The sequence below is a fragment of the Mastigoproctus giganteus genome, chromosome 6, assembly GCF_048544385.1.
Source record: "Mastigoproctus giganteus isolate SK-2022 chromosome 6, ASM4854438v1, whole genome shotgun sequence".
Taxonomy (NCBI): domain Eukaryota; kingdom Metazoa; phylum Arthropoda; class Arachnida; order Uropygi; family Thelyphonidae; genus Mastigoproctus; species Mastigoproctus giganteus.
Window position 1 is genome coordinate 181,131,601 of NC_143580.1, and position 13,125 is coordinate 181,144,725.

The 13,125-nt window shown below is 36.2% G+C and overlaps 1 protein-coding gene across 1 annotated transcript in view; it reads right to left on the bottom strand.

Moving 5' to 3' along the window:
• pug (pug C-1-tetrahydrofolate synthase, cytoplasmic) overlaps positions 1 to 13,125 on the bottom strand; it is a 329,380-nt gene that overhangs the window by 154,155 nt on the left and 162,100 nt on the right. Inside the window, exon 10 of the mRNA XM_090376599.1 lies at positions 6,949 to 7,004. Coding sequence (XP_090232725.1) covers positions 6,949 to 7,004 — 56 coding nt within the window. The remainder of the gene's footprint in view (positions 1 to 6,948; positions 7,005 to 13,125) is intronic.

Sequence of the window (13,125 nt, forward strand, 5' to 3'; positions counted from 1 at the left end):
GTCGACATTTTGACATTAGTGAAGTAAATGTTCGTCGTCGTTGGAGAAATGATCGTAATTCCATATTTTTGTGCAAAGCAATGACCAACTGCTTTACAGGGCTTAAGACAAGAAGATAGATTTCTACAAGTCGATGAAGCTGTGATATGTTTTGTAACAGAGACACGCGCAAAAGGATTACCCATCACTCGACAAGCCATGCAAATAAAAGTCGGACAAATTGCCAAGTCCCTCGGAATAGAGAAAATAATTTTTAAAGGCAGTCGCAGCTGGTGTGACAGACTCATGCATCATAGTGGATCATCGTTAAGGCACCGAATATCTATCTGTCAAAAAATTCCTGCAGACTTTCAACAGAAGCTGATTAACTTTCAGCGACAGGTGATGAAATTAAGGGAAAAAAGAAACTATGAGTTTTTATTCAAATTGGAAATGCTGATGAAACCCCAGTCTTCTTCGATATGCCTCGAAATTACACTGTCAACACTAAAGGTGCTAAAGAAATCAAGATTATAAGCAGGGGCTATGAAAAGCAGCGTATCACTGTAATGCTATGCATCACCGCTGATGGTTGAAAGTTGCCACCATATTTAATTTTAAATCGAAAAACCATACTGAAGAATGAAATTTTCCCCAAAGATGTTATTGTGCATGCACAAAAAAATGGATGGATGTTGGCAGAGCTTATGGAAGACTGGCTAAATGTTGTGTGGAATAGATGTCCTGGAAGTCTTCGTAACCCACCTAGCATGCTAGTACTTGATGCATTTCGTGGACATTGTCTGAATGGGTCAAAAATAAAATTGTGCAAAAACGTGGTGACTTGGTTGTGATTCCTGGTGGCATGACTAGCCAACTGCAGCCACTTGACATTTTAGTTAACAAGCCATTTAAGGATTACTTGAGAAAGGAATATGAATCCTGACTGTTGACCGACAACCTTCCGCTGACACCTTCTGGAAAAATTAAGAAAGCACTGGCATCAAAATTGGCAGAATGGGTATCAACAGCTTGAAAACCGATCCCAGAAAGAATAGTCAAGCACTCATTTAAAAAAAAATGAGTTGCATTACCAATGCTCTCGATGGCTCAGAAGATATATATAGGATAATGAAGATAACAACGGATCAGAAGAATCTGACCCTGAATGTGAAGTAGACTCTGTTATTGATTCAGATGAAGATATTGATGGCTCAGAAGATTCAGAAGGAAGTGATGAATAACATACCTACTGATAAATACTGGTACTGTTGTTGTTCGTAAATTGAATTCTATTATAATAAAAATATTTGTTAGATTTATTTAGTGTTTTATTTTATTTTTTTCTTAGAATCAAAGCTTTTTTTCTGAAATTAAGTTGCATCTTACAATCAATGGCGTCTTAGAATTGAAGAAGTATGGTAGATGGATTTTAGCAAAGCATCTGACCCAGTCCCACATTAGAGATTACTGTATAAACTGGGACATACTAAAATTACAAGTTAGTTCCTTAGATGGACTGCAGGGTGATTGCAGTAGAGGAGCAGATGGTTGTGATTGATGATTACTCTTCAGATTCAGAATGGGCCAAGGTTAAAAGGGTAAGGCTTGATTCTTCAAGAATCAGCACTGGGACATAAACACATTTCTAATTTTCTTATATGATACCAACAATGAGATTCAGTGTGATGTTAAAATTTGCAGATTATGTCAATATCAGGAGTTCTTAATGATTAGCACCAGCCTTTGTCTTCGGCAAAGCATTCTATTCATACTATATGGGTTGATGCTCGTAAAAGCAATGTGGAATGTACATACATCCCTCCCCAAACAAAATCTTTGGATGTACCACTGATTGTGAAAATAGGTAAAAGTATCACATTGTTACCAAAAAACATATTTTTTCATTGAAGACGAAAAAAACAGAGTTTTGCTTGAAGACAGCTGGTGTACCCCTGACTAGTATTTCTACATGAAAAATGACTGGTACAGCCTCTGTGACTACATGAGGGTTAAGCATCTTCTGTTTATTATTTGTTCAGACTATTAAAAATATTGTTTCAGATGGCAAAAATTCCCAAAGAATGAGGAAGTCTTTGAAGCCATGCAGTTATGATTCTGATGGTAACCACAAAGCTTTTCCAATAAAGACATTTGGAAGTCAGCAGAAATGACTGAAGTGCTTATCAAGAGGTAACAATGTTTGTATTATGATACTAAGCATCAACCAAAAATTATCTGAATGCATTAGACTATTTACAGCTCAGTTTTGTATTGTGAATTAGAACTGCAACATATGATAATTAAACATTCCACTCTATGCCAGTTTAACCAACTAGCACTGCAAATGGGCAACATATTCCTCAATGCATATAAATATAATAATGAAAAACCTCTGATAATGGAATTTAACTCATTGGAAACATGAAATTGGATTCATTCTGAAAAAAGAAAAAGAAAAAAAGAAAAAAAAATATATATATATATATATATACACACCCTGTATATATATACAGGGTGTAGCATAACATGTGAGATCCACTTCAGAGATGGATTTAGGATCTAAAAACAATAAAAGAAATATCATGTAAACATAGTTATATTTTGCCTTGTTTCTGAGTTACAGCTGTTTTTGTGTTCCAGCAACTATCTGCTTACGTTTACAGGAAATGCTCAAAAATGACCACTGTGTGTCTGAATACAAGAATGCAAATCCTCATCATAGATCTCCTTACCTGCTCAAAAATTTCAGGTGCATGTATGTCGGATTTGCTATTCTGGTGTTGATGGGTTTACCACTATCTGAAATTTGTTTTCTAAATTAACCAGTTTCCAAAAGGTGTTCATGTATTCTCTGAAAGGTCTCTTCTTATTTGGCACAGGATGATTAGGGAAGTTTTCTACATACAAGCATCTTGCTATAACTGCATTGCATCTAGCAAATCCATATAGGAGATGCATATCGGCCATCTCTCAATTTGAATAAGCCTCCATTATCACAGCAAATGCATGGTATCAAAATGTTAATAATACACTCCAAATGTAGTGTTCTTGTCAGCATAACTAACTGAAATCACTCAAGGAACACTACAGGATCTTGTTTACATAACTAAAGGTAAGGCCCACCATGAGATATTGAGCACTGTTTTTAAACAGTCGAATGGAGCAGTTATGCTAACTCAGTTTGTGGAAAGAATTACTGGGCCACAAAAATGAATCTAACTCGGAAACAATGTGAAATCAGAATCAGACCTATGTTCACATGAACATTTTTTATTGTTTTTAGATCCTAAATCCATCCCTGAGATGGGTCCACATAAGATATACTGTGTGTGTGTTTAAGCTCATACTCTCTAAAACCAATTCTTCAAATAGGCCTACGGGGTTGGGAATACTCATATTGTGAATTAAGCAGTTGACACTAGGGCTTGCATAAAACCGAGAAATTTCAAAACCGAGTTTAACCGAAGTTTACTCTTAAAACCGGTTTTAAAACCGATTTTCTCAGACTTAGGGAAAATAATTAAAAGCTTATAACACAGGTATTTATTTTCTCTTGGGTAGATTGTACAAATCGTAATCAAATCTTTTAAACAAAATCTATCACCTCTTATATTAAAAAAAATAAAAAAATTAAAATATTCCAAAAAAGTAACCAGCTTGAGATTATACAAAATTACAAATTGTATTCAAATCCTTGGAATAAAAAATATCTTCTTGTATAGTAAACAAAAAAATAATAATAATAAATAAATAAAAATAATGTGAAAAAAAAAAAAACAGCTTGGGGAAATTACTTTACTATTTATTGCTCAGCATTTTTTCTGAAAATGATCCTTTAAAAAACACAGTATATTAAGCATTTTTCCTGATAGACTTGACCTTATTTTTGTGTTAAAGAGAACAGTGATCGAAAACACTCTCTCAGATTGGACACTTGTTGGTTTAATGGTCAGCAGTGCTCTATAAACTTTAATTACTACTTTAATTAATTACTTTCTCCAGCTTTTCACTTCTACTGCTAGTTGCCTCCAAAATTTTAAATTCTATGCTGATTTCCAATTCACTCGGATATTTTGAAGGCTCTTCAGTTAATCTCTTTATTACATTATCATACTCTCGCATGAGTGTATCTCCAAAATCGGAACTACACGAGTCTTTGTTTTCTTCTAAAAGAACAGTTCGTTTATTTTCAGTTTCTTCATTCAACGCTAAGACTCCTTCGGAATGTTTTGCAAATAATCTCTGATAAATCTCTTCAGCATGCTTTTTCAAAACTTGCTTACTTGGAAAATTCTTGAATCTGAATCTTCTTTCCTAAACTTTTTGGGGTTGTGTAGATATCTCAGCAAAGCCACAGTTGGCAATTTCGTCTTGCATTGTAACGCTGCAAAAGGCTTTGGTGAAACTTTAAAGTAAATGGGTTTTCTGCTGTATCAAGTTTAGCAAGCAGAAATTCTATTGAAGATTCTGCTTTAAGTAAGTTTGTATCTTCTGAGGTTATAGCCTTCAGAATCATTTCAACAGGTCGCAAAGTTTCACGTAGCAATTGAAGTGTTTTCCAGTGATCGTCAGACACAGATTCAGTTGACAGTACTGCACATAGAGCATTTGGAATGAAATTTTTCAATTTCAAAAATCTCTCAATCATATAGAATGTGCTATCCCATCTAGTCTTGCAATCTAATATAAGTTTATATTCTTTCCCATTAAATTTTGCTTTAACAAAATTTTGTAATATGTCATTTTTGGTAGGCGATTTTCGAAAAAGCTTGCAAATTTTTCTGACTTTGTTAATAGTTTGTGCAATATTGGCCATCGGATTGAAGAAATAAATGAGCTCATTGGTAAAGTCGGTTTGATAAAGCATGCCTTGCTGTCTTTCTTCAACTTCTTCATCATCACTACTTTCTTCATTATTTTCATTTTCTTCATTGTCTTTGGGAGATTCAGAGACTGTGGCACCATAAATGATTGCTTTTTCATAAAGTACATCTATAACTGACAGATATATACAATGGGCTATACATTGTTGATGATTAGGCGTAATTTGCTTGCCAAACTTAATCATCATTGCTGCTCCATTGGTGGTGCAAGCAACAATATCCTCATCCAAGTTCAAACCAAATTCCTTCAAGTGTCCATCCACAATTTGCTCAGTTCTTCTGCTATCAAGTGAACCATTAATCTCAATAAGACCTAACGACCAATAATTGTCTTTTGAATGCACATTTATATTCATATACCTTTTATTTTGTATAGACGTATATTCGTCTAAAGTCAATGAATACCGTGCACCCAAAACCAATGAATTTTTGAAATGCTGAATGAGTTCTTCTTTCTTAGTTTTATAATAATTCAGAACCATTTTTTTAATTCCATTCACTGAGGTTGGTGGTAATTTATCGTATTTATTTCTCTGAATGTGAAGGCTTGATTGTATAAACTCACTCTTGGCAAATGAATTAAAAGAAAATCCATCTAAAGCAGCTAATTTTGAAATCTCTTCTTCCATAAATTTTTTAACGATAAAGTTTTCTAATGTTCTTACCATCCTCCAGACGACTTCATTATCTTCTGACATTTTGAACATTGTGCTTCATCTTTGCTTTTTCGAGCAAAATAATTCCATAAATTTGATTTCATCTTAGACATATTAAAAATAATAAATATTAATTAATAGGAATTTATATCACCGACAATTTTAAATAAAAATATTAAAGATAACAAAGGCACAATACTATGTGTCACTCCCGCAAGCACTGAATGAAGAGTCTAAACGAGGCAAGTTTCAAAATTTTCACGAAAGAAATTTTTTATTTATTTACTTGCAATTTTTTTCCCCCAATTAAATCTATTGTATTTTCAAAATTACATAAAAGCTAAATTTGGTGAAGCTGCTTTTTGGGGAACATTTGTCCGCAAATTTAATAGGAATAAAGAAGCAAAAAACTTTCTACGATTGAAATTTGATGCAATATTCAACGAATCTGTTTCTAGTGGGTAACCATCAATAAGGCGCGTTCCATAACTTGACTGGCGAACAAGATAGATGGAACGGAGAAATGTTGAGCATTTTCTTTTACGCTTTCGTTCCGACTCACTCAGTCGTAAATGAGTGCACCTGCATCGTGCCATGATACAGGTGGGAAGATAAAAGGTACCCCTCCTAGATTTGGGCCACTTGCCCATGAGATTCGTACCTTAAAATAAAATAAAAAACATAAAGCAGTTGAACGATCCAGACAAACGAACAAACAAAAGAAAATGCGAGTAACAAAAAACTATATTCGAGGGCTAACTAAAAAAATATTTGAATCCGGTTTTAGAAGCTCGGTTTCGGTTTTAACAACTCAATATGAAAACCGGATTTAACCGGTTTATAAAACCGGTTTGCAAGCCCTAGTTGACACCAACCGTGTTAAAGCATGTTGAATTAAAATAAAACAAATACAAAAAAACCAATTAAATAAATAATTTAACATTACTCAGATAAAATGATGTAAAAATACTAATTACAATAAATACTATTTACAATAACTTTACAATTTACAATAAATTATACAGTAATAAAAGCTCTCTAAAACCACTCTGATAACTCAGTGGTAACTCAGTACATTTCATGAAAATAAACCTCCCTTATACCTAAGAGGGATTGTTCTGATCTTATTCAACAGAGAGTTTTTTAATCCTTTGTTCCGCACCCAAGTCTGGACTAAACTTTTTTTTTTTTAAGTTTTAGTTAACATATTCCTTCTGGATTACTTAAGGGATGCAAAGAAATTTCTTTTGTGTTCCTTTCCATTTGATAATTAATTCTTATCTGTTTATGGAAATATAAAATAAAACTGTCTGAATCTTTCTCGGTAAAGTTTATCACTTGAAATTATATCTCAATAAGGTTTGCTGGTAATTCATATTTATTTATCTCAACAGAAATAATTAACAAATGTCTCTAAATTTCTTTACCTAGGAACAGGTTTCAGCTTGTTCAAAGGTAAGTAGTGTATTTTCCACTGTTTTCCCTAAAAAAAAATACAAAATTAAGGAACACTACAAAAACAAAATAACTTATGCATGACAAAAATATAAATAATATAAATTATTATTTCAATTGAAATTAACAGAGTCAATGAATATACAGTATACAGAAATTAAATACAAACTTTCTCAACAAAGTAGATAAATACATAACAATAAATACACATTCAAATAGATCAGTTATTCTGTCGGCAGGTACTATAATCAACTCAGTGGTTCCCAAACTGTACTCCACTGATCACAAGAGAGAGATCCGCAAACAATTCCCAGGGGATCCGTGGATAATTTCTGTAATGACTACTTAGAATTTTACTTATTTTTTAAAACAAAATCTAAATATTGTTATAGACTGGATGTTGGCCCCGACATGAGAATTCAGTTGTTTACAATCACTCCTAAAGGAGTTTGTCAGATGAAAAAACAACACCATTCTTCAGACTAACAGCCTATGAGTTACGATTGACTATATACTCAAATAATGACAGTTTATTATTGAGTTATTTTTTGTGTCAGTCTGAAAAAAGGTGGATTGCAAACATAATAAATCAGTTCTGAGATATAAATTTTTATTTTAGATACATATTGTCCCAATGCCCCATATTTAAGAAAGCTAGGATATGAGGATCCATGATTATTTTTCAAAGCCAAAAGTGTCAAACAAAAACATTTGGGAAATACTGATCTAACTGAATCTGTAGAGCTATTTAACAGCAGTGTCAACTATATGAAAAGGTACCAAATTTTTGGGAATTAGTCTCTATATATGAGAAGTAAAAATAAAAATTATGAAATAAGTGAATTTTTATGAAAATCCACAAACACTTAGAGGTATTAGAACCTATAGAACTTAGGATGGTGCATGGGCTGAAGGTTGAAAAGATGAAAAAAGACATTTCTGGACATCAGACTTGAACTTCTGTAGATTGTAATTTTCAGGTAATATGCATGAAGGAAGGCTGTTCCAGGAAACAAAAGTTGAATGAATACTTGAGCAAGAAGAAAAGTTGGTCCTATGAGTTTGAAGTTTGACAGTAAAAGGATGTTGACTGGTTGCGGTACATGTTCGCACTGCTTTGAGAGAGAGAGAGAGAGAGAGAGAGAGAGAGAGAGAGAGACAGACAGACAGACAGACAGAAGCCAATTCAAAAGGACAGTACCCATGGACATATCTATAGAAAAGGAATGCAGCAGAAACAAAACAAAATGAAACAAAGAGTGGAGAAATTCTGTGAGATGAATCACTAATTAACCTAATTGCCCTCTCCTGAACGGAATCCAGAAGCATGAGAGAGGTTTTGGGGGCACCGCCCCAGATTGGGAACAATTTTCCATGGTAGGACAGATTTGCAATTTGTACAGAGTGAACAGCTGTTTGGAAGAAAAGTAAGGCAGAGCCAGAAGTGAAAACCCCAGTTTTTTAATTTATTTTTTATTTTTTTATGAAAACCCCAAACACGAGAGGTATTAGAACCTGTAGTACTTAGTACTGTGCTTGGGTTGGAGGTTGAGAAGACGAAAGAAGATATTTGTTGACATTAGATTTGAGCTTCGGTAGACTGTAATTTTCAGGAAATACGTATGAAGGTAGGCTGTTCCACAAAACGGCAGTTGAATGAATAAACGAGGAAGATGAAGAGTTGGTTCTGTGAGTTTGAAGTTGGACAGTAAATAGATGTTGGCTGATGGCAGCACGTGTTCGGACTGTTTTGAAAGAGAGAGCGGGAATTATAGAAGCCAATTCAGAAGAACAGTGCCCAAGGAAGTATCTTTAGAAAAGGCATGCAGCAGAAACAGTACGTCTATGAGACAGAGAGTGCAGAGACTCTGTTAGAGAGGAGTCATTAATTAACCTAGCTGCCCTCTTCTGAATTTTTTTTTTTTTTTTTTTTATGTGAACCCCAAACACGAGAAGTATTAGAACCTATAGTACTTAGTACCGTGCTTGGGTTGGAGGCTGAGAAGACGAAAGAAGATATTTGTTGACATTCTGTAGATTGTAATTTTCAGGAAATACGTATGAAGGAAGGTTGTTCCAGAAAACGGCAGTTGAATGAATAAATGGGGAAGATGAAAAGTTGGTTCTGTGGGTTTGAAGGTGGACAGTAAATGGATGTTGGCTGGTGGCGGCACGTGTTCGGACTGTTTTGAAAGAGAGAGCGGGAATTATAGAAGCTAATTCAGAAGAACAGTGCCCATGGAAGTATCTGTAGAAGAGGCATGCAGCAGAAACAGTGCGTCTATGAGACAGCGAGTGGAGAGACTCTCTTAGAGATGAATCATTAATTAACCTAACTGCCCTCTTCTGAATGGAATCAAGAAGCCTGAGAGAGGTTTTGGGGGCACCACCCAAGATGTGGGAACAACATTCCATGGCAGGGCGGATTTGCGATTTATACAGAGTGAGCAGCTGTTTGGAAGAAAAGTAACGCCGAGAGCGAAAGAGAAAACCAAGTTTTTTAGATGCAGAGGAAGCAATATTTGTAATGTGCTTGTGCCAAGAGAGATTAGAAGTCAGGGTAATTCCCAAAAGAGATATATCCTTTTGCCTAGAAATTGGAGTGTCACTAAAGATAAGCATAGGAGCAGAAGAATCCTTTTTGCGAGATATAAGACAAGACTGAGTTTTAGAAGGGTTGAAATCAACTAAGTTGTCTTTGCCCCACTGGAGAATTACCTGAAGATCGGCATTTAAGGAATTGGTAGCAGATTTTCGAGAAGTTGAAGCCGATTGAGCAGGACAAGGTTTCTCAAAATGGAAAGTTGAATGCAATGTGCTATCATCGGCAAAACTATGGATAGGATTTCCAGTCAATGGAAGAAGGTCATTGATATACAAGGGGAAAAGAGTGGGGGAAAGAACTGAACCTTGGTTGGGGGACACCGGCATTAGTGGAGAAGTTAGAAGACAGAGGGCCATCAACCATCACCCTCAGTGAGCGATCAGAGAGAAAACTGGATAACCAATTACTAAAAACAGTTGGCAAACCATAAGATGGAAGCTTGTTTAGAAGACCTTTATGCCAAACACGATCAAAAGCCTTTGAGATGTCAAGAGCAACTACTTGTGTTTCACCGAACCTTTCCATTGAATTAGTCCATGAATGGGTAACATAAGCCAGAATATCATCAGTGGATCGACACTGACGGAATCCATACTGGTGATCGTTGATCAGACGGAAGGTTTCAAGGTAGTTTAAGAGTTGGTGGTTAATTGATTTCTCCATTACTTTAGAAAGAGTAGAAGTAATTGCAATGGGATGTTAATTGGATGGGAGGGATTTGTCACCCTTTTTAGGAACTGGCTGGATATGAGCAAATTTCCAGGCAGAAGGAAAAACACCTTTAGAATAAGAAAGTGAAAAAAGGCGGCAAAGAATAGGAGTAAGTTCAGGAGCATGGGTTTTGAGAACAGGTGGAGAAATACCATCAGGACCTGGAGCTTTCTTAGCATCGAGATTCATCAAAATCCTTCTGATATCCTTTTGACGGAAGACCACAGGAGGCATTGAATGGAGTGTGTTGGGAATGGTGGGAGGTGTTTTACCAAGATCATTAATACATGAGCTGGAAGAAAAATGGGATGTTAGCAGGTCAGCTTTATCCTTGGCTGAAGTTACAACAGAACCATCTGGTTTGGACAGAGGTGGGAGCAGAGATGGGCAAAAGTTGTGGCCAATAGCTTTGGCAAGAGACCAGAATGCTCGGCTACCATTAGGGCAAGAAGCAAGTTTTCTACTCTTAGCCTATTCAAACTCTAGTTTGGACTGATTAATAACTGCTTTACAATTGTTGCGAGCTTTGGTGTAGGCAGAAAATGAAACTGAAGAATTAGAAACAAGCCAATTACGATATGCAACATTCTTCTCTTGGACAGCCCTAGCACATTTATTGGAAAACCAAGGTTTAGATAAAGGACGAGATTTTAAAGTGGAGTGTGGGATAAAGGATTCCATTCCTGTAAGAATAATTTCACTGACACGATCTGAGCAAACGTTGACATCAGAACTTTTGAAACAGTAATCCGACCAAGGAAAAGAAGAAAAGAAGTCTCGCAGGTCATCCCATTTTGCATTCTTGTAACGCCAAACAACACAAGGTTTGGAATAGCCATGAGATAAAGGTTCCATTGGAGAAGAGACAATCACCAAGTTGTGATCTGAAGTGCCTAAAGGAGCTCTCACTTCGACCGTGTACTTAGAAGGGTTGTTTGTGATAAAAAGATCAAGCGTATTGGCTGTATGATTAGGATTGTCCGGTATTCTTGTAGGTAAATGAACAATCTGTGCTAGGTCATTAGTAATTGCAAAAGCCTCAGCATCTCGACCTGCTGCGTCGGTGTGACTAGAAAACGGAAGCCAGCTGGGGTTGTGAACATTAAAATCACCAAGGAAAATTACCTCACTGTTAGGAGAGTTGGACTGGAGAAAGTCAAGTTGCAACGAGAGGAAGTCAAAGAGCTCCAAGTGATTAGTCGAGTTGGGAGAACGGTAGAGACAACAGATAATTTGACACAATAAGGTAGAGAGATTTTAAGCCAGAGAAGATCAAAGAGAGGAGATTCCAAATTGCCAAATCTCTGACAGGGAATATCAGAATGGACATATGCACAAGTACCACCTTTGAGGCGAAAGGAATCATACAGCGAATAATTTTGGCATCTGAGATGAGCAGTAGTTGAATCAACCGATAACTGAGATTCTGTCAGAAAAAGTACATGAGGTTTGGCAGACTGCAAGTGGAAATGGACATCGTTGAGATTAGAATTGAGACCACGTATATTTGTGAAATGAATTAGGAAGTCCTTGGGAGGTTTAGATCTTTTCGCAGATAAGCTTGCTCTATTAGTTTGACAATTCATGGTGTATTCAATAGTAAGAAAAAGTGGGTGGGACATGCTGTATGAAGTAATGAAATTTTTGGATATGGCGTACATGTGGTAAGAATATACCCAGATCCTTGACATAACGCGGCCTCGACAATGCTCCCCGCATACACACTACTCGGACTCCCTCCAGTCACTATCTCGCAGAGCAGAGGTAGTAAGATTATACACTAGCTGATCCGGAAGTCTCCTAGAGAGTTACCAATAGGTCCGGTCCGGTGTACTAACTAGCGGCCGGCCTGCGAAAACCATTTTAGAGCTGTACCCTCGAAATGTAAGGAATATTGGATCTCGCCACGACGTTCATCATAACCTCAAAAGTCATCAAGAATGGAATCTAGAAGCCTGAGAGAGGTTTTGGAGGCACAGCCCCAAATGTAGGATTATTATTCCTACATCGTAGGGCAGATTTGAAATTTGTACAGAGTGAACAGCTGTTTGGAAGAAAAGTATTGTCAAGAGCGAAAGAGAAATACAAGTTTTTTATATGCAGAGGAAGCAATAATTGTAATGTGCTTGTGGCAAGAGAGATTAGAAGTCAGGGTAATCCCCAAAAGTGATATATCATTTTGCCTAGAAATGAGAATGTCATCAAAGATAAGCATAGGAGCAGAAGAATCCTTTTTGCAAGATATAAGACAAGACTGAGCTTTAGAAGGATTGAAATCAACTAAGTTGTCTTTGCCCTAGTGGAGAATTACCTGGAAATTGGCATTTAAGGAATTGGTAGCAGATATTCGAGAAGTTGAAGCTGATTGAGCAGGGCAAAGTTTCTGAAAATGGAAAGTGGAATGCAATGTACTATCAATTGCAAAACTATGGATAGGATTTCCAGTCAATGGAATAAGGTCATTAATATACAAGAGCAAATGAGTGGGAGAAAGAACTGAACCCCAGTTCAGTTCTTTGGGTGACACCAGCATGAGGGGAGAAGTTTGAAGACAGAGAGCCATCTACGATCACCCTCAGTGAACAATCAGAGAGAAAACTGGATAACCAATTACAAAAAAAAAGTTGGCAAACCATAAGATGGAAGCTTGTTTAGAAGACCTTTTTGCCAAACAAGATCGAAAACCTGCTAGCGATCGTTGATCAGATTTCTAAGTAGTTTAAGAGTTCGCGGTTAACTGATTTCTCCATTACATTAGAAAGAGTAGAAATAATTGCAATGGGACGATAATTGGATGGGTGAGATTTGACACCCTTTTAAGCACTGGCTGGAT